At 44.0% G+C, this 27,319-nt stretch overlaps 1 protein-coding gene and 2 non-coding genes across 10 annotated transcripts; all 3 read left to right on the top strand.

Annotated features, from left to right (window-relative positions):
- LOC106596138 (nucleosome assembly protein 1-like 1-A) lies at positions 1-26,558 on the top strand. Of its 8 annotated transcripts, XM_045722310.1 has the most exons (15): positions 1-242; positions 5,252-5,293; positions 9,109-9,197; positions 10,675-10,804; positions 15,975-16,116; positions 16,842-16,934; positions 19,162-19,290; positions 19,807-19,878; positions 19,995-20,134; positions 20,742-20,907; positions 21,150-21,272; positions 21,387-21,419; positions 22,615-22,665; positions 23,645-23,680; positions 24,811-26,558. In XM_045722310.1, exons 2-14 carry the CDS (start codon positions 5,277-5,279, stop codon positions 23,648-23,650), a joined length of 1,191 nt encoding a protein of 396 aa, XP_045578266.1. In that variant the 5' UTR covers positions 1-242; positions 5,252-5,276; the 3' UTR covers positions 23,651-23,680; positions 24,811-26,558. The 8 variants fall into 8 exon arrangements, with proteins under 8 accessions (XP_045578266.1, XP_045578263.1, XP_045578262.1 ...); XM_045722307.1 differs by lacking the exon at positions 23,645-23,680 and having other exon boundaries at positions 10,702-10,804; XM_045722306.1 differs by lacking the exon at positions 23,645-23,680 and having other exon boundaries at positions 16,842-16,922.
- Positions 11,281-11,409, top strand: LOC123743879 (small nucleolar RNA SNORA57). Its single transcript, XR_006770731.1, has one exon. It is a non-coding gene; the product is annotated as a small nucleolar RNA SNORA57 (small nucleolar RNA).
- LOC123743887 (small nucleolar RNA SNORA14) lies at positions 20,211-20,340 on the top strand. Its single transcript, XR_006770739.1, has one exon. It is a non-coding gene; the product is annotated as a small nucleolar RNA SNORA14 (small nucleolar RNA).
- Positions 26,559-27,319: the final 761 nt, after the last annotated feature.

Raw genomic sequence — 27,319 nt, 5'->3', positions numbered from 1 at the left:
GAAATTGTTTTAGGGTGGAATGACTAGACATATCTGATGACGATGTTGACAGAACACTTCATCAAATATTCTTTACCGGCCCCTCCCATAGACTTAACGTTGCCCTGGTTTACGTGATGACGCTGGATGTATATGAGCGCAAGCGGCGGGATCGTTATCTCTTTTACCGCCATAAGAGCGGAGTCTTTTTCTTTTGGACCGCTTCACTGCGTAGATCCATCTAGTCAAGCCGCCAGTTAAAGGTAAGAGAATGACTTGAAATCGCCTTAGCTTGGTCTTTAGCAATACAACAGAGTGGTGCATATATATTGTACTCTTAGATGGGTACGAATATGGGGTTGTTCTTAACGTCTTGATCTAAATATTTGTGTGGATGTAGTCGGGAAGAATAGAACGATAGCTTGCCAGCTAACTAAGTCGGATGGCTAGTAGCAGCCATTGAGAGACGAGAGGCTCCACCATGATTCGTTAGCTTGCTAACGTTACATGCACGATGATGAAAAGGGCAAATTTTCCGCCCTTTCGAGACATTGTATTGTAAATAAAAACGCCGTAACGTTATTGTGACTAATCGTCGTAATTTGCATCATTCAGTTATTGGTTTTATCGGATGTCGTGTTTTTTATTTATTTAGACTTGACCTTATTTATTGACTAGCCTTAGGGAGGGTAACGTTAGTTAAGTGATGGGAGGGAGATGTGGCGGGTACAAGTTTTTTGGGTCTATGATCACTGTTCGAGCAATACAGCTAACCAACAGGCTACACTCTAAAATGGGACGCGTATGTCTCCGTCTTTTCACGTGATTTTTGACATGTTTGTAGTTGGCTAGCTAATTTCGATAGCCACATAGCTAGCTAACGGTTCTCTAATTTTGGTTTTTAATATTATTTGATGGTTCCAATATTTGCCCAGCAGGTCACGTTTCCAATCAAATATGGATTGTCACTTGAGTACTTGCCCAATGAAAGTGCGTATGCCAAACTAACGTTAGCTAGGTAGCTGTAACTAGCTAACGTTAGTTGACTTACTGGCAAAGTAGTTAGCTAGCTGAACACATTCACAAACCAGTTAGTTAACGTTAACGCAAATGTATCCATTATAGTGCATGTGGTAGCTAACTAGCTAGATACCACGGAAATGTGTCATTTGTACGTTTCAGTGGTAGGTTAGGTAGTTAGCTAAATTCACATGCTGTTTAACAGCTAGCTGGCTGGCCGGCTTTCTTTGTCGGTGAGAGCCATTGCTCATAGCTTGCCTTGAGCATGCAACACGTGGTCGCTGGGTTTGAAAGGCTCGTTGAAGGGATGAATGTGTACCATTGGGGGATTTCAGTCACTGAAGTTCTGCTATTTTCACTTTGTTAGTGAAATTCATTGAGTTAGTTACACGCAAACAACAATGTTTCAGCTGTTATCGCATCTAAAGCTGCCTTTGTTTCTGCCAATGCGTATCAATGCAACAACTATAAATTCGTTAGACATTCTACCTTTAGCCACAGTTTAAGTTAACTGTAGCCTATAGCTAGATTGTGTATTTTTGACTACTACAGCCTACTTGGCTATGATTTGTATGGCTAACTTTTGTCAAGAAATGGGGGTGAACCAACTATTGTCGCAACTTGTAGAATGGATATTGGTCCTGATGACTTCTGCTAAGGCGACATTCCATTTTTGTTTGGGAGAAAGGCCCTAATGGTATAAGTAAGAATTAAACATGTTTTTAAATTGAACCCTTTATGATCCTGCTATGGATGATAGCTACTCTTGTATTGATGTTTGACCGTCTCAGATGCTTTGTCATGTGTTTTGAGGGAGACATCTGCTCCTCATGAACACATGGCATTTTTATGACCCCATCAATTTGAGTTCTAATGACCCCTTTGTGAAACTGGCATGAAGCGTTTAGGTAGTCAATTGATTGAAAGGTATTCCTGGAGCTGTTGCTGAAACAAAACTCACTGACAGTGTTGGACAATACTCTTAAAATAGTTGCCCATGCTATCAATTACTTCACACTGGAAGTTTACTGCAAAATGATAAGTTACTAGTTGAACAAAAATATAAACACAGGTACAGTTTTGGTCCCATGTTTAATGAGCTGAAATAAAATATCCCAGAAATTGTCCATACACACAAAGCTTATTTCACTCAAATGCACAAATTTGTTTACATCCCTGTTAGTAAGCATTTCTTCTTTGCCTAGATTTGTATTTATTTAGTTAGGCTAGTCAGTTAACACATTCTTATTTACAATGACTGCCTAGGAACAGTGGGTTTAACTGTCTTGTTCAGTTAACCACCAATTTTCTTTACCTTGTCAGCTCAGGGATTCGCTCTTGCAACCTTTCGGTTACTGGCCCAACACTACCTGCTGCCCCAGGTAGCCTAGATAATCCATCCACTTGACAGGTGTCTTGTCAAGAAGCTGGGGACAATAAAAGGCCACTCTAAGGTGTGCAGTTTTGTCACACCATGCTATAGATGTCTCAAGTTGAGGGGGTGTGCAATTGGCATGCTGACTGCAGGAATGTCCACCAGAGCTGTTGCTGGAATTTAATCTTAATTTCTCTACCTTAAGCCGCCTCCAATGTCATTTTTAAAGAATTTGGAAGTACGCCCACCCAGCCTCACAACAGCAGACCACGTGTGACCAGGCCAGCCCAGGACCTCCACATCTGGCTTCTTAACCTTTGGGATTGGATGCGACCTGGACAGCTGATGAGTAATTCTGTCTGTAACAAATCCTCTTTGTGGGGGAAAAACTCAATCTGATTGGCTGGGCCTGGCTCACCAGTGGGTGGGCATATGCCCTCTCAAGCCCACCCATGGCTGCGCCCTTGCCCAGTCATCTGAAATCCATAGATTAGGGCCTAATAATTTATTTCACTTGGCTGATTTCCTTATGAACTGTAATGCAGCAAAATCATTCATTGTTGCGATTCTGTAAAGTATACATGTAGTTCACTAATCCCCAACACTATCTCGAGTTATGATTCTAGTCCCCTCTGACAGTGGTGCGTTCTTTACACATCAATGTATCAACAACTTGCCTAAAGCATTAGTGGCATGCCTAGTTGAATGTTTCAGATGCTGTTTGGATCATCATAAATCTATTTCATCAGAGGAAATCCACTTTATCAATGTCAGACTGAAATGCAGTCAGAGTGTGTCTGTATTTGAGTGGTGCTGTTCTCAAGCTTTTTATGGCTATTAAGAGCTCTGGCATTGGCTATTGGTGGGGAATGTTTGATCTGTTCCCTGGCCAGACATCGTGATGTGTGTCATGGTGTTTTGCAGGTCGATCCAAATGGTATTGGTTCACACTTTCAGAAATATGATTACGGTAGTGCTGTGTGCGGTTTTGAAATTTCAATGACTGAAGATTTGTCCTGGAATTATACTCTTTTTGGTCCCTCTGCCTGGTAATCTCCCTTTCAGCTGCTTAACATTTGATTTTTGGACAGCTTTTCAGTTGGCCTATTTAAACTGCGCAGGTGAGTGGGCAGCCTGTGCAATTCTTAACCAATGGGCACAAGCCATTAGGAAGGTGAGGGAGAGAAGAGGAGCTGCTGAAAGATGGAGACAGTTGTGTATTTCAGACATGGCAGGCCAGGTCTACATCAGCACTGTTAAACTGTTGCTGATTGGTTTATGGCTCAGTTTCCCTGACAATTATTGTTGTAGCATTTCTCTCCAACCAGGTCAGTAGACTTTCTATACTGCTTTCACACAACACCCTTGGTTTGTCATGAATTTGGCACTATAAAATGTGAATTCCCCATACTTCACTCTTGAAGTACAGTGAAGGTTAGTAGTAAACATTGAAGGGGCCAGTTTTATTTCTGTCAAGCATCTTTCAGTTGAGAGCCTTTGCCTTCACATTGGCTTTGATTGAGCTGCACTGAAATCTCTATGCTGGAGATATCAGAGCTTGCCCAATAGAATATTGTTTGAATTTGTTTTCACTCATTCCATGGAGACAGAAATAAAGATCTCTACCTGGCAGCTATTAATATGTGCTATCATTTTGTAATTAGTTGAGTTGAACACATTTTGGGGATACCAGCCACTTTCTATTTAACTCACCACTTTTTAAGCCCATTTGAAGACCACTGTCAACCTAATACCACAGTGGTAAGGAGAACCCTCCAGTAAATCCATCACCTAATGCCTTATGTCTTTGGAGGTTCGGTCACTGGTGTGAGCTAAAGCTGATCTGGCTCTTGTGTTTCTCCATGTGTGCTAACCCTGTGGTAAACGTTCTCCCCGGGGGGGGGGGCCTCGAGCCTAATTCAATGCCTGATGTGACTAATGGCTTTTAATTGTCAACCTTCATGTGATGGCCTCTTTAACAGCCTGTATGGTTAAAGTGCAAGTCTGAGTGGGTCCAGCTGTGTACCTCTTCAAATGTGTTAAGGGTCACTGGCCCTGTGTGAAAGGCCTGTTGGACCGATGGGTGAACTACTAGCTGTGGTCTCTGCCCCCTCTAGGATTGGGTGCTTTACATAGCTCCAGTCCCCCTCTGCTCTCTCCTCCATGCCAGGAGGTTTATGGGGGTGGGGGGTACAGGTCTAAACAGGGCCTTGCTTTGGTGCTGTTATCAGATGGCAGCCCCAGTGTCGCCAGCATCTAAAGCCCCAGCCCAGGGCACACTGCGGAGCACAGATTATCTCTGCCCAAACCAAATGAGATGGGCAAGAGGTTGAGATATGTAGGACGATTTAACTAAGGCTTATGTTACTTAATGCCTCAGCATAGCTAACATGGCTGTCGGTGAGCTGGGCGCTTGGGAGTTCTTTCATGCACATTTCACTAACCAACATGACAGGGAGCCAAAAGCAGCCCTTTTTTGTTTTCATCTGGGAGTGGGAGGAGAAACTGGGGTAGGATTACAGTTGGTGGCCATTTTGCACTAAGCAAGCGGAGTGCTTGGAATCAGATGTTCAGCCCTCCTGTGGGTGCTTTAGTCCACAAAGCTCCTAATGTCCGTTTGCTACACACTGGGATGGAGATGTCCTGAACTCTATTGAACTTAAGGATATGATATTATGTTGCCTGTTGTAAACCTACCATCAAACAAGACGATGTAATGCTAGTCTTGCAAATAAATCATAAGGGCTTATTTCAATAAATAATCTATTCCCAGAAGCCCTTTGTTTATTGAACATATCGATTTCCTGCTGTGAATTAACATTTGTGTCAAAAGTAGCATGTATCATACATTGTCTAACTCTCTTCTCTTCCCTTCAGCAGCATCACTCGAGACTTGGCTAAGATGGCAGACATGGACAAGTAAGTGCATCCTCTCCATTTGATTGTCTGTGCAGCATGCGTTCTGTGCAGCAAGGATAGACACTTATTGCATAAGTGTCCTATACTAAAGCAATCCCACCTCTGCATCGTTACCTAGGGCCTTATAAATCAATTTTTTTCCCCCTTTACATTTCTGGCTGTTAGCCTTTAATTCCAGTGTTCGTCTAGCGAAAGGCTGATTAGCTGTGTTTTTGTCACACATGTGATGGTAGTTTGCAAAACAAATACCCACTGGATTGATGCCAATAATATAATTCTGCGAGGTCAGCATAAGCTACTTTGTAGGTAGCATTTCATTTACAATATTCTTGGGAAAGCCTTTCCGTGTCTACCAGACTATTTTTAATTATCATCATTGCTAACAGCTACAAAGTGGTAGATGCGCGAGCCCTCACATACTGAGAAGGGAAATTCTCGTTGCCTTTAAGAAAGTTCAGATGCATTCTGTTCATGTCGTATGATCATCTTCTGCTAATTAATTTTCAATTAATTTAGTTGATTCCTTACTCATTTAAATAAATGTTTGAATTTTGTTGGTTCCCCTAATGTCTGGATTCAGTGTTTCCATCCGTGTTCTCTGCATCGTGGATTTAATAGGGCCCTAATTATCCTCCCCCTTTTGTCATTGGTTTACCTGGAGGTGTGTTGAGGTCCTGTGCCCTGTCATTTTGGCTCTACCTGCTATGGTGTCTAGCCTGGCCAGGAAGCCAACCTGGATTTGAAATGTTGGTGAACACGGTCACGTTCATTAGTGCACACCGCAGCATAACGTTTTGCAAAGGAAAACCTAAAGCAACCTTTGTAGTTTTATACCTCAAATGCAGCTCAGCCAGCTTCTTGTCTCAGGCAGAAATATGCATATAGTGAAATGCATGTGTTTAAGTCCATGTGGGTGATTTTTCTCCCCCCCCAATTCAGGCCAATGTTTGTGGTCAAACCTCCAGGGTATTCCAGAACGAGGCCCCCATCAGCACGCTAACCTGTCAAGTTCAGGATCGTTGTGGAGCTCTTGGTTAGCAAGGAAACTAATTATGCAGCCAAGCATAGTCTGATTTGTTCACCCAAGGCATCCATGTACCAAAAAACTATTTGGATAATGGCACAGGAGTGTTGGGTGAAATCATGACATTAGTCCAATGCACATACTGTTTAGGAATGCCTTTATCAATTTGGCTTCTAGTAGCTGTCAAACATTAGACACCGGTGGTTGTATATATCAAGCGTCTGAGTAGTGTTGACATTTTAGAGCACAGTTAATATAATAACATGGGTGTTCCTGATCCTAGATCAGCACTCTTACTGAGATGCTTGGTCCATACGTCCGCAGAGCTGAGTCAGTTCTCTTCCCCTGGTATCTGATGCAGAGGAGGATGGCCAGCTGTCGCTCTCACTGCAGAGACGTTTCCTCGCTGGGCTGTGGCTCGACGTGGCTGTTTACTCAGCCTGGGCTGCTTGGGATGGCTGGGCTTGGGTTACGCCGGCTCCCTCCAACCACTCAGACACCTCCCTGAGTTTAAGTAATGCGCTTTGACCCTGGTCCAGCAGGCCTGTGGCTGTCTCACTCCACAGGGAACAGGCAGACAGTTACAGTGGATATAAAGTCTACACACCCCTGTTAAAATGCCAGGTTTTTGTGATGTAAAAGAATGAGACAAAGATAAATCATGTCAGAACTTTTTCTACTGTTAATGTGACCAATAATGTGAACAATTCAATTGAAAAACAAACTGAAATCTTCGAGGGGAAAAAATAACCTTACAATGACCTGGTTGCATAAGTCTTATAACTGGGGATGTGGCTGTGTTCAGAATTAACCAATCACATTCAAACTCATGTTAAATAAAAGTCATTACACACCTGCCATCATTTAAAGTGACTCTGATTAATCACAAATAAAGTTCAGCTGTTCTAGTAGGATTTTCCTGACATTTTCTTAGTTGCATCTCAGAGCAAAAGCCGTGGTCCGCAGAGAGCTTCCAAAGCATCAGAGGGATCTCATTGTTGAAAGATATCAGTCAGGAGAAGGGTACAAAAGAATTTCCAAAGCTTTACATATACCATGGAACACAGTGAAGACAGTCATCATCAAGTGGAGAAAATATGGTACCACAGAGACATTACCAAGAACTGGACCTCCCTCCAAAATGTATGAAAAGACGAGGAGAAAACTGGTCAGGGAGGCTTCCAAGAGGCCTACAGCAACATTAAAGGAACTGCAGGAATTTCTGGCAAGTACTGGCTGTGTGCTACATGTGACAACAATCACCCGTATTCTATGGGGTAGGGTGGCAAGACGGAAGCCTTTTCTTACAATGAAAAACATCCAAGCCCGGCTGACGTTTGCAAAAACAAACATCAAGTCCCCCAAAAGCACGTGGGGAAATGTGTTATGGTCTGATGAAACCAAGGTTGAACTTCTTGGCCATAATTCCAAAAGGTATGTTTGGTGCAAAAACTACACTGCACATCACCCAAAGAACACCATACCCACAGTGAAGCATGGTGGTGGCAGCATCATGCTTTGGGGCTGTTTTTCTTCAGCTGGAACCGGGGCCTTAGTCAGGGTGGAGGGAATTATGAACAGTTCCAAATACCAGGCAATTTTGGCACTAAACCTTCAGGCGTCCGTTAGAAAGATGAAGAGGAAGTTCACCTTTCAGCACGACAACGACCCAAAGCACACATCCAAATCCACGAAAGCATGGCTTCACCAGAAGAAGATTAACGTTTTGCAATGGCCCAGCCAGAGCCCAGACCTGAATCCAATTGAACGTCTCTGGGCTGATCTGAAGAGGGCTGTGGTCAGGAGATGTCCTCGCAATCTGACAGATTTGGAGCGCTTTTGCAAAGAAGAGTGGGCAAATATTGCCACATCAAGATGTGCCATGCTAATAGACTCCTACCCAAAAAGACTGAGTGTTGTAATAAAATCAAAAGGTGCTTCAACACAGTAATAGTTTAAGGGTGTGCACACTCATGCAACCAGGTTACTGAGTTTTTTAATTTATTTTCCCCCCTCAAAGATTTCAGTTTGTTTTTCAATTGAATTGTTCACGTTATAGGTCACATTAAAGGTGGAAAAAGTTCTGACATGATTTCTTTGTCTCATTATTTTACATCACAAAACCCTGGCATTTTAACAGGGGTGTGTAGACTTTAAATCCACTAACTGTTTATCCCTTCATCTGCCTTATTATATACAGTCCTGACTGACTGCAGGAGTCTCTGGGTGAAGTTTCCCCTATATACAGGTCTAGCATCAACTTCCCCTCACCCAGTCTTAACCTAAACCACTAGTGGTGGAAAATGCGTAACTGACCCAAGATCAGTGTCTAGGGGTAACATCACCCTATTTTACCCCATGACTAACTGCAGGGCGGATGCTAGCATTTTAGCCTGACGCCACATGGTTGTCATTATGTTGATCAGGGGCTTATTCAGATAGAAATGTAATTATTTTGCATGGGTTCGGAACCTGGTTCATGGATCAGTATGAACGGGGTTTAAATCCAGTGTTAGATGAAACTTCAGTGAGGCAGGGGAGCAGTATACCCTGTGTCCCTGTTCACTCTCTGGGAACATTGTCTCCTAGTCTGTCAGAGGTACTGTGTGGAGGCCTCTATGTATTAGTATTGTCTGACACGCCCCTCCTTTTGTATCTAAGTAATTATTAGAGTAATTCCCTATTCTACACAATAGATATAATCACATAACATCTAAACGGTACATTCCGTTCCTGAATAAGCTCCAGGTGTCTGTTTTGGCTGATGTAATGTTTTTCTCTGTGTGTGCAGTAAGGACCAGGCTGAGCTGGACCCGGCAGATTTGGAGGACGTGGAGGACGTGGAAGAGGAGGAGACTGGAGAGGACGTCAACAGCAAAGGTAAGGCTCAGCACTACCCGTCGAGGAAGCGACTGGGATTGTTAAACGTTAATGTCTGTGCCCACCGTGGATTTGACTTCAACTGAACAACCAACAGTGAAATGTGAATCAGTTTGACATGAGTGTCATGAGCCTCTGCTTGCTGGTCAGTCGTTAATGTTAGGTTGAATTAAAATCCTCTGTGCCCACATTGTCTAGGTTTGAAATCTGAATGTTTTTACCTGTCCACGAATGAGTAGGAATCATGTGTTTATTAATGAGGTTTATCATGTTTAACTGGCAGTCCTTTGTAGACTGAATTAATGTCTCTCTGCCCCAGGTATTTATAGCCCAGCAATGCTTATCGTCTCCCACCACAGTGATATGTCACAATGATCTCACACTTGACAGAGGCTTTCATACGGCCAGAGCCTAACAAATATCCTAATTATCGCCCGATTTCTGTAATGACACTCGTCATCAGTAGAATCGTCCCTTGTCTAGAACCGATTCAGAACATTTTTCCTTCCCACTCATCCCTGTCCCCACTCTGCCGTAGCACTGAGTTGTCACTCAGCTGAGGAGTTTGCAATTTCGTCCTTAGCGGCACCCTATTCCCCCTATAGTGCACTACTTTTGACTATAGACCCTGCTCAACACTAAAGCACTTTAGGGAATATTGTTGTTGTTGGGACAGGCACAGCAGGGCCCACAAATCCAAGGTGTAAGGAGTTTAATCGTGGCGTAGGTAAATCAAGGCAGGCAGAGTATACCTGCTGACTGTAAATTATGCAGCAGCCCTCTGCCTCGTCCCATGGGCAAAGCGTTTGTTCTCCGCTTTGGAAATGTCTCTAACAGCTTTTAGGAATAAGTTTGGTGGATGGGAAGACTGACTCTAATGCTCCCTCTATGGGCTCTAGTCCAACCTGTCTTCAAGCAGAGGCTGGGACAGTCTGACCAAGTGACTGTTGAGCACTAAGCACATTTCTATCGCCGTCTTAATCGGATAGAAATGTCATTATTTTGGAACTGGTTCAGTGTTGGAAGAAACTTCAGCGAGGCAGGGGAGCAGTATACCATTTGCGGATTCCCTGGTCGCTCTCCGGGAACATTGCATCCTAGTCTGTCAGATGTTCTGTGGAGGAAACACAGGGCTCTGTGTCAATAGTGTGAAGTGACTTCCTTTCCTTGTCTCCTCTCATTCGTCTGCACCAATCTGAAGAGGTTTGACGGGTGGCAGCGTTTTGGCAGTAGCGTTCTTCCACCTGTTCAAGACTGTCAGATCAGTGAAGATGGAAGGGACAACCTGTTGACCAACAACCCAGCCCTTTATTTGTTTTAGAATTTTTTTTGTGTGACTTTGTCTGTCCTTAGTTGACCTGAAAATATTTGGAGTAGCCCGCCCTAGAATTTCTTATGCAGAACTCCCTTCCTTCCGTCTATGTATCTGTCCGTATGGTGTCTGATGCTATGAATGGTTGTCTGTGTCTGACGGTAGTGCCTGGCTTTGTCCGTCTCCCCTCAGCTCGTCAGCTCACCGTGCAGATGATGCAGAACCCACAGATTCTGGCCGCGTTGCAGGAGAGGCTGGACGGCCTGGTGGGCTCGCCGTCAGGATACATGGAGAGGTGAGAACCCCAACCAGGAGAGACACTGAGGCTACAGCCGTACAGATTCTGGATCGAGACAATCCTTTTTCAATGGGAGTCCTCAGTAGGATGGGCAACAGATTGTCCATCAGAGAACCCACTCTGTTTTAGGTCCTGTATGTACTCGTTCGAAATAGTTGACTTGAGGTGACGGACAGTGGCTGAATGCATCTACGATTTCCTCAGTGTTCCTGCGACTGGCCATAGCCTGACTCTGTCCCACTCTGCAGCTCTGGGGGACTAGCCTAGTTATGCAGCCCTGCTTTACATGTTAAGGCTCCAACAGAAGTTCTTCTCACTAAGGTAGTGGTCTAGTTGTTTATATATATATATATATATATATATATATATATATATATATATATATATATATATATATATATATATATATATATATATATATATATATATATATATATATATATATATACATACAATAGACCACTCCTTATATATATTCTTGGCATGCACGCTTTCTCCCTGTACCCGTGTATGTTATGGAGGGATAACAAGGCCAGTGCTATGTCTTCGGTGCCAGAATGTTCCTTGTCTTCTGGTTGTGTCTTCAATTCGCTGGTACATCCCTCTGACATCTCTGTGGAAAATGAGTATTGGTAGTTTAGGGTGATGATAGGCTGAATCTAACCTACACCCAAAACCGATTTTGAAGGTGCAGAGGGAAAACTGAAAGTTTCTGCACACTCCGTTGCTCTTAAGGTCGACTGACCAAAAGCTCAGCTACCATTTATAGTATAGGTTGACAAAATGATGCTTTAAGTTCATCTGGTTCTCTCATCCTTGAGGTAATCACTCTGTGCGTGATTGGGTATGTGAAGGTAATGCTTTTCATTCAGGGATTTCCTCAAGGAAGGTTGCCTAGTTACAGTATTCAAAGAAGGCCACCGCTACAGTGATGAGAAGCTGCTGCATTCCCCTTTAAAGCAATGTCCCATAACTGTAGTGCTCTAGGTCTGCTCTGTGCTGGGGTGTCCTTCAATATGCAAATGATTTGGCCATGGTGAGTTGGAGTTGACTCCTTGGCCAATGACTTCACTGAAGAGCTATGGCACACAAAGACATGATGCCTAGGCACTAGGTGTTCTGGACCCAATGACTTCACTGAAGAGCTATGGCACACAAAGACATGATGCCTAGGCACTAGGTGTTCTGGACCCAATGACTTCACTGAAGAGCTATGGCACACAAAGACATGATGCCTAGGCACTAGGTGTTCTGGACCCAATGACTTCACTGAAGAGCTATGGCACACAAAGACATGATGCCTAGGCACTAGGTGTTCTGGACCCAGTTGTGCACCTCTTGATTTGGTGTTGCAGTGAAACGTGTTTAAAAGCAGTCTCCGCATCAGTCCCAAAAACAAGCGTCCTGAAATGTGAACCGAGGCCCTATGTATCATTCTCGGAGTAGCGTTGCTGATCTAGGATCAGGTCTCCCTGTCCATGTATTCTTATTCCTTATATAAAAGGCAAAACTGATCCTAAATCAGCACTCCTACTCAGACGCTTGATGCATACCCCTGTTCTGACCCAATGCAGATGGTATTATGGCTCCCTCCTTCCACCATTCCACTCGCTTCATATGATGGATGAAATCTATCTGTAGGGTGTCCAATCAAAAACGCACTTTTTGACCAATTGGCCAAATCTTAATTGTGGTCCAAACCTTGTCAATCATAACCCGTTCAAGTTGTTAGTTTATAGGTTGGCCAGAATTAGGGTGACTAAATCAATGGAAGCCCGGGGGTAAAATGGTGAAGTTGCATTGTCATCTGTGTAAGATTTAAGGCTACTGAATACCTGACAGGCTCACTTTCCCATTGAACTCGCCATCTTCTCAAATCCACAGGACATAAAACAAGAGGTAAGATGGATGTTGAGACATGTCATGTAGTATTTTAGTATACTCTTATTTGAAATTAGCCTTTTTTTGGAGCGCCAACAAAATTATATGCACATCACTGGTGTCAAGAGTACTGAGTGTACAAAACATTAAGAACACCTGCGCTGTCAATGACAGCCTAACGAGGTGAAGGCTATGATCCCCTATTGATGTCGCTTGTTAAATCCACTTCAATCAGTATAGCTGAAGGGGAGGAGACATTAACTTCATGTGGGTACCTGGGACGGTAGAGTCCCACCTGGCCAACGTCTGGTGAAATTGCAGAGCGCCAAATTAAATTACTATAAATATTTTAACTTTCATGAAATCACAAGTGTAATACATCAAAATAAAGCTTAACTTGTTAATCCAGCCGCTGTGTCAGATTTCAAATGAAAGCAAACCATGCGTTTTTCTGAGGGCATCGCTTGGCACACATTACATACAGTTACCAGCGAAGTAGATTAGTCACGAAAGTCAGAAATGGCAATAAAATGTATCACTTACCTTTGATCTTCGTATGGTTGCACTCACAAGACACCCAGTTACACAAATGTTCGTTTTGTTCGAGAAAGGCCCTCTTTAGATCCAAAAACCTCAATTTTGTTGGCCTGTTTTGTTCAGTAATCCAATGGCTCAAATGTGGTCACGAGGCAGACAAATTCCAAATACTATCCGTGAAGTTCGTAGAAACATGTCAAATGTTTAATCAAGCCTTAGGTTGTTTTTAGCCTAAATAATCTATGATATTTCAAACGGACAATAGCATCATCAATATAAAAGAAACTAAGTTGCGTTCTCGGTCACATGCAGTAACCAGCTCTTGGGACATCCCACTATCCACTGACTCAATGTGGTCATTCTCCCTCATTTTTCAGAATAAAAGCCTGAAACAAGGTCTAAAGACATTATGTTAACAGTTTTAGAAACTTGAGTGCTTTCTATCCAAATCTACTAATTATATGCATATCCTAGCTTCTGGGCCTGAGTAGCAGGCAGTTTACTTTGGGCACGCTTTTCATCCGGGGGTGAAAATAGTGCCCCCTACCCTAGTGAGGTTAAATAATGATTTTTAAGCCTTGAGACAATTGAGACATGGATTGTGTGTGCCATTCAGAGGGTGAATGGGCAAGACGACATTTAAGTGCCTTTGAACGGGGTATGGTAGGTGCCAGGTGCACTGGTTTGTCAAGAACTGCAATGCTGCTGGGTTTTTCACACTCTGTGTATCGTTAATGGTCCATCACCTAAAAGACATCCAACCAACTTGACGACTGAAGCTTTGGCATCAATATTGGCCAGCATCCCTGTGGAAGGCGTTCCACATCTGACTCTGAATATAATGTTAATGATATATTGTAGAAAGACCCCACACAACCATTCAGAACATGAAGAATAATTTGTCTTGGTACAATGTATTTTGTAACATAAGGAAAGGACATCTTATCACCACCAAAGCATGTTTTCACCCACTCGGTAAAGAGTGGGTGGACATCCTAAAATCTGTGTAGAAACATGCCATTTTTAAATGAGTCAAATCCCCGTCAAACTGCTCTTGGCATGGGTTTCTTGGCCCAACAGCATACCAAAGCATTGCAGCGCCGGACATCGAATTCTACCTTGATTAATGGAAGTGGCTGTGGTATTTCTCACCAACATCTCAACAGATTAATTGTGCCCTCTTCACCATTGGAGCATGTGGCTGTGACGCGTACACACTTGTGCACCTTTCATTTTTTTTGTGTAGGAGCCCCCCCGTCTCTGTCCTAGTGGCTGTGTAGGAGCCCCCCCGTCTCTGTCCTAGTGGCTGTGTAGGATTTCCCTCCCCCTCTGAAGCCAGTTCTTCAGATCTCCTAGCGTCCCCTCAGTGGGGTGCTGTGCCAGAGGGGCTGTGGTTGTGTAACGCCAGGGCTGAGGACCAGGCCATTACGTAAAACGTTGTTAGTTTAGTTACCGTAATTTCCGGACTATTAAGCGCACCTGAATATAAGCCGCACCCACTGAATTTTTAAACAATTATTATTTTGAACATAAATAAGCTGCACATGTCTATAAGCCGCAGGTGCCTACCGGTACATTGAAACAAATGAACTTTACACAGGCTTTAACGAAACACGGCTTGTAACAAAAATAAATGGGCTTTAACGAAACACGGCTTGTAACAAAAATAAATGGGCTTTAACGAAACACGGCTTGTAACAAAAAATAAATGGGCTTTAACGAAACACGGCTTGTAACAAAAAATAAATGGGCTTTAACGAAACACGGCTTGTAACAAAAAAATAAATGGGCTTTAACGAAACACGGCTTGTAACAAAAAATAAATGGGCTTTAACGAAACACGGCTTGTAACAAAAAATAAATGGGCTTTAACGAAACACGGCTTGTAACAAAAAATAAATGGGCTTTAACGAAACACGGCTTGTAACAAAAAATAAATGGGCTTTAACGAAACACAGCTTGTAACAAAAATAAATGGGCTTTAACGAAACACAGCTTGTAACAAAAAATAAAAAATGAGCAGTAAACACTAGCCTACCAAGAAAGTCATTACTCCAGACCAAGCTCCCGTGCAGCAGCTCTATTTCCTTTTCCAACAGCCAGATCAATCGCCTTCAACTTGAAAGCTGCATCATATGTATTTCTCTGTGTCTTTGCCATGATGAGGGTGACAAAATGACTACCGTAATCAGAATGATGGGAAGTTTGAGTGCGCTCGATTTAATCTAAACAGTAAACAAAAAAGTTGTTTGACCTTAACCCATTCGGCAATTTCATTGGTCTAATGAAAGCTTCATGCCGCCCAAAAAACTGAGCACGTCACAGAATTTATATTTTATTTTATTTTTTAAATTTGAAAGCGGGAAAAATCCATATTAGCCGCGTCATTGTTTAAGCCGCGAGGTTCAAAGCGTGGGATAAAAGTAGCGGCTTATAGTCCGGAAATTACGGTAGTCTTTCTCAATGTCAGTGGAAGTAGTCCTCTACTTCCTGGTCTTATGGTTGCTTATGTATTCCTAGCGGAGGGTACTAGGTCCTGCAGTCATTCTCCCTGGCACTGTTGCTCTGCAAAAAAGCGTCTGTATGCATAGGTCGGCATGCTTAAGTGTTTGTCATTAGTTGGACGTTTATTCCCATTGTCAGAGCGGCGGCTCCAGTATCTTGTTATATACACTACCATCTTTGGGGACAGTCAAGATGTACTTCTTTGCCGTGTGGAATTCTGACGTTTTTCTCTCCCCGTCTCCAGCTTACCAAAGGTAGTGAAGAGACGGGTCAACGCCCTAAAGAACCTACAAGTGAAATGCGCCCACATTGAGGCCAAGTTCTACGAAGAGGTCCATGAACTGGAGAGAAAGTACGCCGCTCTCTACCAACCCCTCTTCGACAAGGTAGGAACACCCCAGTTATGTTCCTTGTATCAATATGATCTCCCATTCATTGTACCTTATAACTATGCTGCATTTGACTGGGCATGGGTTGTTTTCATTGGTGCACACCGTATCAAATTGAGCCACTGCTGTTTGGCCAAATCCAGGTAGGTCCCTCCCTGTTTCATCCGTGTGCATCCAAAAAGTTATTTGCCGTGACCTGACTCCGAGGGTGAATTTCCCATTCACGCATGCTTATTAATTCACTTGTGAAATAGGACAAATATAAGCGCCCACCAAATTGTTCTTATTAATGAATACACCCCAGTATTCTCAATCTAGTGTTGGTCAGTCACTCCTCTGCCCATGTGTAGATCCTGCTGCAGCTGCTCCTTATCCAATGCTGAAAGACTGTGGGGGGGGGGGGCAAAAGCTACAGTCTCCTCTTTGGAGCGGACTGGGGATTTAGCAGAATCCTCTGACAAAAGAGCTGCAGCCTGTTGCAGGGATGCAGATGGAGCTGAGAAAATGGGGTGGGGTCGAGCTGGGATGCTCACACATGCAGACGGCCTGGCCAAACTGCTGTCTTGCGTAAATAGTGCCCTGGCTTGGCACCTCAGCCGCTAGTCCATTATCTTAGTTTAAACAGATGACTTTCCTCGGCTTTTTGTTAAATGTTTTGCTCTGTCCTCCTGGCTGTTGGCATTACAGGGACTGACTGTTTTTCTCCCCCTCTCTCCCTCCAGCGAAGCGACATAGTTAAAGCAGCCTATGAACCCACAGAGGAGGAGTGTGAGTGGAAGGCTGATGAGGAGGAAGAGTTGACAGTAAGTAAGCAGGTACAGGTGACTCCATGTCTTATCTAACCTGGGGACCTCCGCTGTCTGGTGCTACAGCAGGTCTTATTAATCTAACCTGGGGACCTCTACTGTCTGGTGCCTCAGCAGGTCTTATTAACCTCTATGGGCTAGGTGGGACGCTAGCGTGCCACCCGTGGTGCACTCCATCAACAGCAGGTGCATTTCAAGAGCGGCAAATTTGAATCCAAATAAATGTCAAAATTCAAATTTTTCAAACATACAACTATTTTACACCCTTTGAAAGATAAACATCTCCTTAATCTAACCACGTTTTACGATTTCAAAAAGGTTTTACGGCGAAAGCATAAATTTAGAGTATGTTAGGACAGTACATTTACAAGAGTTGTGTGTAATGTTTTGTCAATTCAAAGACAGGGTCACCAAAACCATAAAACCAGCTAAAATGATGCACTAACCTTTTACAATCTCCATCAGATAACACTCCTAGGACATTATGTTAGACAATGCATGCATTTTTAGTTCTATCAAGTTAATATTTATATCCAAAAACAACGTTTTACTATGGCATTGATGTTGAGGAAATCGTTTCCCTCCAATAACCGGCAGTCAAGTCAGCGTCACAAATTAAATAATTAAAATTAGAAAACATTGGTAAAATATTATATTGTCATTTAAAGAATTATAGATTTACATCTCTTGAACGCAATCAACTTGCCAGATTTAAAAATAACCTTACTGGGAAATCACACTTTGCAATAATCTGAGCACTGCGCCCAGAAAAATACGCGTTGCGATACAGACTAGACGTCATGTTGGGGAGATCTAAAATCGAAAATACTATGTAAATAATCCATTACCTTTGATTCTCTTCATCAGATGTCACTTCCAGGTATCACAGGTCCATAACGAATGTAGTTTTGTTCAAAAAAGCTCATCATTTATGTCCAAAAATCTCCGTCTTGTTAGCACATGATCTAAGCCAGCCGGACTTCTCCTCATGAACGAGGGGAAAAAATATATTTACGTTCGTTCAAACATGTCAAACGTTGTATAGCATAAATCATTAGGGCCTTTTTTAACCAGAACATGAATAATATTCAAGGTGGACGAATGCATACTCTTTTATAACGTATTGGAACGAGGGTACCCAACATGAACTCGCGCCAGGTGTCTAATGGGCCATCATCGTTCCATGGCTCTTGTTCGGTCAGATCTCCCTCCAGAAGACTCAAAACACTTTGTAAAGGCTGGTGACATCTAGTGGAAGCAATAGGAAGTGCCAAAATATTCCTCAGCCCCTGTGTTTTTCAATGGGATAGGTTTAAAGGTAATACAACACATCAGGTATCCACTTCCTGTCAGAAAATGTCTCAGGGTTTTGCCTGCCAAATGAGTTCTGTTATACTCACAGACACCATTCAAACAGTTTTAGAAAATGTAGGGTGTTTTCTATCCATATGTAATAAGTATATGCATATTCTAGTTACTGGGTAGGAGTGGTAACCAGATTAAATCGGGTATGTTTTTTTTATCCAGCCGTGTCAATACTGCCCCCTAGCCCTAACAGGTTAATCTAACCTGGGGACCTCTACTGTCTGGTGCCTCAGCAGGTTTTATTAATCTAACCTGGGGACCTCTACTGTCTGGTGCCTCAGCAGGTCTTATTAATCTAACCTGGGGTCCTCTAGTGTCTGGTGCTACAGCAGGTCTTATTAATCTAACCTGGGGACCTCTACTGTCTGGTTCTACAGCAGGTCTTATTAATCTAACCTGGGGTCCTCTAGTGTCTGGTGCCTCAGCAGGTCTTATTAATCTAACCTGGGGACCTCTACTGTCTGGTGCTACAGCAGGTCTTATTAATCTAACCTGGGGACCTCTACTGTCTGGTGCTACAGCAGGTCTTATTAATCTAACCTGGGGACCTCTACTGTCTGGTGCTACAGCAGGTATTATTAATCTAACCTGGGGACCTCTACTGTCTGGTGCCACAGCAGGTCTTATTAATTTAACCTGGGGACCTCTAGTGTCTGGTCATGATGACAGGGCCAGGAGGGTGTACCCATGATTGACTTATTGTTTTCTGACTGCTTTGGTTCCAGTAATGGTGGATGTGCTAGATGTACATTATATCTTGACTATTTAGAGGTTTAACCAGGGACTCTTATCTGTTCTGTTTATAGGCATCAGTGAAATGGTGCATTAAATCCCCTTTTTTGCTGATCTTCCTCCTGCCTGTTTCTTCCAGGAGGAGATGAAGGAGAAGGCCAAGGTGGAAGAGGAGAAGAAGGATGAGGAGAAGGAGGACCCCAAAGGCATTCCCGAGTTCTGGCTAACGGTTTTCAAGAACGTCGACCTGCTTAGCGACATGCTGCAGGTAGGCGGGCAGCGTGTTGGGGAGGGAGTGGAGGACTGTCAGCAGGAGAAGAGAGGAGAGCAGCAGAGGAAAGTAGGTCAGCAGACAGCTGCTGCTGCTCCCTAAAGATGAGGCTTCATCACCACCTACAGGCTTGATGAGGCAATTTCACCCCTAAAAATAAATGGTGTATATATACAGCACACTGTTGTAGTCCTGGACAAGCCCTCAGTGAGTTGAAGCAGGTGACTTTGTTCCGGGCTACAGCAAGAAGGTGCTGTTTGGGGGGGCTGGAGTTTGGAAACACTGATTTTAATTGGCACTCTTATCAGAGTGACTTAGTCAGTGTATTTGAGGTAGGTGAGACGATCACAGGTATTGGAAGTAAAACGTTCCTCAATAAAGCAGCTGTCGGCTAAATCGGTGCTAGTTAGAAAAGACAAGTGGGTGTTGGTGCCAGAAAGACCAGTACAACGGTAAGGTGTTTCTGTCTAGATACCATACCAATGTTCAAGCTGCTATTCATGTGTTTTACAGGAACATGATGAACCCATCCTCAAGCACTTACAAGATATCAAAGTCAAATTCTCAGACCCTGGCCAGCCCATGGTAGGTCTGTGCACCGCACTGCTCTGCAAGTCACTACTAGACGTTCTATCAATGTATTGAAAGCCAATGAATTAGGTGTTCCCAATATTCAACTCTTTCTTGCTCTTTTTCTCCAGAGCTTCTCTTTAGAATTCTACTTTGAGCCCAATGAGTTCTTCACAAACACTTTGTTGACAAAAACCTACAAGATGAGGTCTGAGCCTGACGAGAACGACCCCTTCTCCTTCGACGGGCCTGAGATCATGGGCTGCACAGGGTAAGACGTGCTGCATCAAACTGCTCCTTGTGTTGTCCCATAGAGATCCTATTCAATTAGGATTCTTCATCCTATGGTGCATCCTTAGTAAACCCCCTAGTTGCTAATCGTAGCCTCTGGGACAAGGAAGGATGCTAGATCAAACTAGAGATCCAAAGCTGAGAGTCCTGTCCATGTCTCTTGGTTATTTCAGCTCTGGGACAGTCATTGCAGGCACTAACATTGTTTGTTTCCTGAGGGGGGAGGGGTTTAAGGGTCATGTCAGTAGCTAGAGTTTGTTAAAAATTCGCTCCTTTTTAAATTAAGTTTGAATTAATATAAGATCAGGTTTATGCACCCCTCTGTTTGCTTGTTTGGTCAGTTAGAACAGACTACCGTCTATTTTAACACTAAGACATGGGTGATGAATGCAACGATATGTCCGGTTTGATAAAAGTAGTGGTCCTTTTTAACAATGCACCATGTTGATGGGGTTCTATTAAAAACCTTTGGCTTATCTTAACCTTTAGGGTTCAAAGCAACAGCTACACTCTAGTCATTGGTTGGTGTGTTTAGTCCTGTGTCTGGTCTCCTGGTAACCCTGGTGTCCACCGCTCTCGCCCCGCAGTTGTACGATCGACTGGACGAAGGGCAAGAACATCACCCTGAAGACTATCAAGAAGAAGCAGAAGCACAAGGGGCGTGGCACAGTCAGGACAGTCACCAAGACAGTCCCCAACGACTCCTTTTTCAACTTCTTCACCCCGCCTGATGTCCCTGAAAGTGGAGATCTGGTAAGTAATGCTTTCCGTTGTCTAGTGCAGTGCTTGAAGTGAGTGCAGGTATTTATTTTTGTTGCCGCAACTCAATATTTCTCTTTATGCAATATAGAATTTTGGCAAAATGGTAAGGTGCTGGAACTCAAGCAGTAGAACATTTTGAGTGTGTTCCAATTCAACCACTGGTGCAGTGTGGTCTTTCTATTAAAGTTGGTGAGTCTCATAACTGTGACATGCTGGTGACTCTTGCCCTCCAGGACGAGGACTCTGAGGCTGTCCTCGCCGCAGACTTTGAGATCGGCCACTTCATCCGCGAGCGTATCGTCCCCAGGGCTGTGCTGTACTTCACGGGGGAGGCTATCGAGGATGACGATGATGATGTGAGTACCCACCACAGCCTGTGTGTAATGGCCTCATCCCTGTCCTAGACCTCTGAACCAAGCCACTGGCCTTCACATGTGTTCCCCTAACACTGGTGTCCCCTCTTGTTGCAGTACGATGAGGAGGGAGAGGAGGCTGATGACGAGGTAAGGCCTTGCTAGCTAGGTCTCTTCACCTGGTCCTCACTGACCCGGTCCAGTAATTCACCGTAGCCATGGCCGCTCACTGACCCGGTCCAGTAATTCACCGTAGCCATGGCTGCTCACTGACCCGGTCCTGTTATTGACCTTAGCCATGGCCGCTCACTGACCCGGTCCTGTAATTGACCTTAGCCATGGCCGCTCACTGACCCGGTCCTGTAATTGACCTTAGCCATGGCCGCTCACTGACCCGGTCCTGTTATTGACCTTAGCCATGGCCGCTCACTGACCCGGTCCTGTAATTGACCGTAGCCATGGCCGCTCACTGACCCGGTCCTGTAATTGACCTTAGCCATGGCCGCTCACTGACCCGTTCCTGTAATTGACCTTAGCCATGGCCGCTCACTGACCCGGTCCTGTAATTGACCTTAGCCATGGCCGCTCACTGACCCGGTCCTGTAATTGACCTTAGCCATGGCCGCTCACTGACCCGGTCCTGTAATTGACCTTAGCCATGGCCGCTCACTGACCCGGTCCTGTAATTGACCTTAGCCATGGCCGCTCACTGACCCGGTCCTGTAATTGACCTTAGCCATGGCCGCTCACTGACCCGGTCCTGTAATTGACCTTAGCCATGGCCGCTCACTGACCCGGTCCTGTAATTGACCTTAGCCATGGCCGCTCACTGACCCGGTCCTGTAATTGACCTTAGCCATGGCCGCTCACTGACCCGGTCCTGTAATTGACCTTAGCCATGGCCGCTCACTGACCCGGTCCTGTTATTGACCTTAGCCATGGCCGCTCACTGACCCGGTCCTGTAATTGACCTTAGCCATGGCCGCTCACTGACCCGGTCCTGTAATTGACCTTAGCCATGGCCGCTCACTGACCCGGTCCTGTAATTGACCTTAGCCATGGCCGCTCACTGACCCGGTCCTGTAATTGACCTTAGCCATGGCCGCTCACTGACCCGGTCCTGTAATTGACCTTAGCCATGGCCGCTCACTGACCCGGTCCTGTAATTGACCTTAGCCATGGCCGCTCACTGACCCGGTCCTGTAATTGACCTTAGCCATGGCCGCTCACTGACCCGGTCCTGTTATTGACCTTAGCCATGGCCGCTCACTGACCCGGTCCTGTTATTGACCTTAGCTAGTTGGCGTCTATCTGTGTTTAACAGTTTCTTCTTGTGTTCTCCTAGGAGGGTGAGGAGGAAGGAGAGGAGGAGAATGACCCTGACTATGACCCCAAGGTGGGTAGGAGAGCTTACTGTTGATGTTATGACCTGATGTGAGACCAATGATCAGAAATATCAGATTTCAACATACAGAATAGAATGTGTACAGCTACTCCAAATGCATCATGAACACCAGCCGCCATGTTGTGTTTTTCTGTTTATATACTACTGCATCCAACGTCGCATCAGAACACACAGCCGTCGCGACCGTTTCCCTGTCACCTTGCTTCTAGTGTAAGGGCTGGATTTCCAGACACGCATTAAACCTGGTCCTGGACTATAAAGCATTCTACATTTGTGTTTTGGTACACCAAAGTACATTGTATTTCCAATGGAACGCTGCATTTGTCTTGCAGCACTGTGTTGCAGTGCGTTCTGTGTGGTGCATATACGTTGGATTTATGGAACGTATGTTAGATGGCTTGACAGAACTGGTAGCAGAAGGTGAATGGGGAACTTTAGCTGCACACATCAAAATGATGCTACATAACAATAACATTTTGCTCAATGCCACTATCAGTGTGATTGAGGTGTTAGTCCAGGACTCGGCTCATTCTGTGTCCTGGAAAACGCTAGAATGAGAGTTATGGTAAAGAGAATGGTATTTCTAAACTGTCTCAAAATATCACTTCAAGAACCTAATCAAATACCCTTTTGTGAGCGTCTGGTCATGCAATGTTTTTTCCACTTTCTTTTCAATGGAATGCTTTCAAAGCATGTTTCTACTTGCTGTCTACATCCTGGCTAAACTGAGACTGCATGTAAATTGGAATCGGATACTAAATCTATTCAGGTTTTAACTTTGTTTCATAGCTCTGCATGCCAAAGCTTTATTTGGTTTTGTTTGGGCGAATGGGAACAGTACTCCTTCTCTTTGCTGTATAAAGCCTCTTGAATTCTGTATTCTGCCTATTTTTTGCCTTTAATTCATTAATGTTCATCTCCAATCACTTGGCACCTTTTGTCAGCTACTCTTTAAATTTTTCCTCACTAGGTTTAAGTGATGTCTGTAGAAAATAACCCTCTCCTGGTAGGTACAGCTTGTGAATTGTCAGCTTACCGCACCCCGCCTCCCTCCTGCACCTTTTCATTTTGACATCTCCTTTTCATCTCCTTGCACCCCCGCCTTCCACCTCCATCTGCACTTACAACTAACATAGTGGCTTTTTTCCCCTTTAACCGTAGTGGGTGCTGCGTTTGAGTTTTCTCTTCTGTATGTTGAAGCTAGTTAAACTTTCCTCCAATTTGACCCTATTTGTCTTTGTACAAAGTATTTTGTAACACCAATATTTACATTTGTTTGGAGAAGAATAGATCAACGTTTGCCACACCTGTTTTGTGGATTTTTATGTTTTTGAGTCTTAAGCCATCGCTCTGTTCATTCTGTCATTCTTCACTTTTGTACTCCAGAGACTGTAGTCTACATCTGGAAGGATGCTTGTTGTCTTTCTCCCATTGGACATGCCTGAATTGTTAAGACTGCGTGGGGTGAATCCAAACTTCCACTTCAGTTAAATTTTCACTTGGTCTCCCGCTGACATCAATGCACGGCTAAGTGAAAGTTTGACTTGAGTTGAAGTTCGGCTTCACCTCTGTCCTGGAGAGCTGTTGACCCCTGTAGGTCTGTTTATGGCCCTCTCCCTGCATTGCTGCCAATAGATTTCATTAGTTTTCCTTCCCTGTGAAAGAATGGCGTCTGTATGACATCAATGGTGCACCCCCCCATCACTGTTATGAGCACTACGGGTTAGTGCATTTATAGTATGGAGGTTCTATGCAGCAGTAGTGAAGGCTCTCAATGTAGTTATTCAACTTTAAAATGTATAATATTTAAATGTTGAATATTCACCACCACATCTCCATTGATGGTGTCTTGGTATTCACCCCCCCCCAACTCTGGTCTGATACCAAAGCACATGGCCTTTTATTTCCAGTTGCAGACTTTAAGAACATACTAGTATTGTGTGGAGTGTTATTGGGTCACTGTTCAGAAATCTCTAGCCTCAGTGCCAGGATGACATTGCCCTATACCCTGTCAATGTTTGTCTCAATTAGCCATAGAAAAATGTCTGAAGCCTAAACCTGTGTGTGTGTGAGGGTGATTAGTGTGTGTTTGGTTCTCAGTTCGGCTCTAACGTCCTCTCTTTTGGTCTCTTGCAGAAGGACGCAAATCCCCCAGCCGAGTGCAAGCAGCAGTGAAGGCTGCGGCTTTGAGGATCAACTGCACTGTAACAGCTTCTCAAATAAAACACTTACTTACGCCTTATAATGTTTTGTATTTTTCTTGGTAGAAATAAAAAATAAAGGGTTTCAAGATTTTTGTTACAAAAACTCCTAATATAATGTGAGCAGTGGCTCGATATGCATAGTATTTTACTAGACCCCCCCCTGTACAAATAGTTAATGCCACAAACTTCCTGAAAGCATGATCTTGTTTCTCTCACTGCTAAACTAGTTTGGGTTCTTGTGAAGTTTTTGTTGTATTGCTCTTGGACAACAGCTGTGGTTAGACTGCATTGAGGCAGGTGACGAGAAAGCCAGCCTATTCCTTTTCCCTCGCGCTACCAAAGTTACCGGTCAGTTTAGGTTGTGAGTTGGAAGTCTGTCATTGTATTAGCGGGCCTCGAGCACGGTCAGCGCAAAACACTGCTTTTAGTCATGGCTAATGAAAAACTTTGAATCGCTGTGCACATTTGGCCAGTCAAGTGTGCCATTTAGAGCAGGGCTGGGCTGAATCAAGTTGTTAATCTGAAACATTCCAGTTTGCTGACTGACAGGAATTGGATGTTTGAATGCACTCTTGGGATCAATATTACCTCCACTATATGGTCTGATTTGTTAAACAACCATGCTGCTAAATTTAATGAGCTGAGTCTGCAACTTTTGTTTCTATTAAATCCTTAATGCTCTTTTTGAATTTTAATTTGCATTAAGGGAATGTTTTTCCTCCAACACGCAGCTTGGTCTTGTCCAGTCCAGTCACTCCTTAACATTCCAGATGATTTGACGAGGGACAGTTCCGAGGTTTTGCCAGAAGGGGGCACCCCATGCCCATCCGCTTCAGGCTCTTAGGCCTACAGTTGACTTGTCTTTTTCTATAGCACTTTGTACTACTTAGTCATGTCTCAGTGGTGTCCTCTATGGTTGGCTGTCAGTCCAGTATCCTTTGTGCAAATCAAAGTGAGCAGCACTTTGGAGGCGGCCCTTGTCATACTGAGCCCTGACGATGCCCCATGGGCTTTCTCCTGCGCCATGAAACATTTCCCTGTAATACATGATTCTCCCAAGTGCATTACCCTTTAATTTGGGAATCCCACTTGACTTGTGTACTCTCTGATAGCAATAGGTTTGGAACAGGCTCCTTTCCGAGGAAGAAAACGACCAAATTCAGGCTTATGTTGGCATGTGGTCATGGCTTTTGAGCCTTGTAACTCGAGGTTAAGATCGTGCCTGTCTGGTCCCTGAGCGTTCGGCTAATTTATCACTGTGAAGGAAAGGTGGCGATGAGTTCTGGTAGGAGTCCTGTCTGTCGACCGCCCCCTCTGTAGCCAACCCCACCCAGCAGGTCACACTGAAGCATGTAAGAGCAATACTTAGTCAGGGAATGGAAATAAAATGAAAAAAGAAGTAGCTTAAGCCCACCCACCTTTTCCTTTAGTGGAAACAGTCATGTTGTAGGTGTATGTTGGGTGGTGCTGCTGTCGCTAGCGGAGCTCCTAGGGAGTGCTGCTGTCGCTAGCGGAGCTCCTAGGGAGTGCTGCTGCAGTCAGTAGGAGATTAAGTCTGGGACGACTGGATTCTGTCTGTGACTCCTTGAGCAGCTGTTGTCAAAGCTAAGTGCTATGCTACAAAATACTAAATGTACTCAATAACTGTATGTATATTCATGAATAAATTGGTTAAACGTGTTTTGCTTTTGTTCCTTGTCTCTGTGGTTTCAACATGAGCAGCTTGATATTTAAACACTGAGCTCTAACATTTGAGTAGCTCATTGAGGTGACCAGTTCATTTGGCATATGTACAGACTGGTGTAGATGTAGTGTAGACTGATTTCTAATAAATTCTCTATTAAATCTATTAAAAGTTACCTAGGGTAAATGGAACACGTACAATGACCGAGCACTAAAATGCGGTCTGTGCAGTATACAGTGAAATGAAGTGCTCTGTGTATATATCAAACTTTAACACATCCTAACATTGAGTTACAGGCCCGGCCCTCAGAACAGCCTCAATTTGTCAGGGAAAAATAAGGTGTCAAGCGTTCCACGGGGATGCTGGCCCATGTTGACTCCAAAGCTTCGCACAGTTGTAAAGCTGGCTGGATGTCCTTCGGGTGGTGGACCGTTGGTACACACTGAAAACTGTTGAGCGAAGAACCCAGCAGTGTTGCAGTTCTTGACACTCAAACTAGTGCGCCTGGCACCTACTACCATAGCCCGTTGAAAGGCAATTAAATAGTTTGTCTTACACAATGGCACACACAATGTCTCAAGGCATAAAAATCATTTTACCTGTGTCCTCCCCTTAATCTACACTGATTTAAGTGACATGAATAAGGAATCCTAGCTTTCATCTGGTCAGTTTGTCATGGAAAGAGCAAGTGTTAATGTTTCATACGCTCTGTGTATATTGAACAAAAATATAAACAACAATTTTACTGAGTTACAGT

The sequence above is a fragment of the Salmo salar genome, chromosome ssa07 (genome assembly GCF_905237065.1).
Source record: "Salmo salar chromosome ssa07, Ssal_v3.1, whole genome shotgun sequence".
NCBI classification, from domain to species: domain Eukaryota; kingdom Metazoa; phylum Chordata; class Actinopteri; order Salmoniformes; family Salmonidae; genus Salmo; species Salmo salar.
The sequence above is the reverse complement of the archived record's forward strand: the minus strand, read 5'-3'. Positions and strand labels throughout refer to the sequence as shown.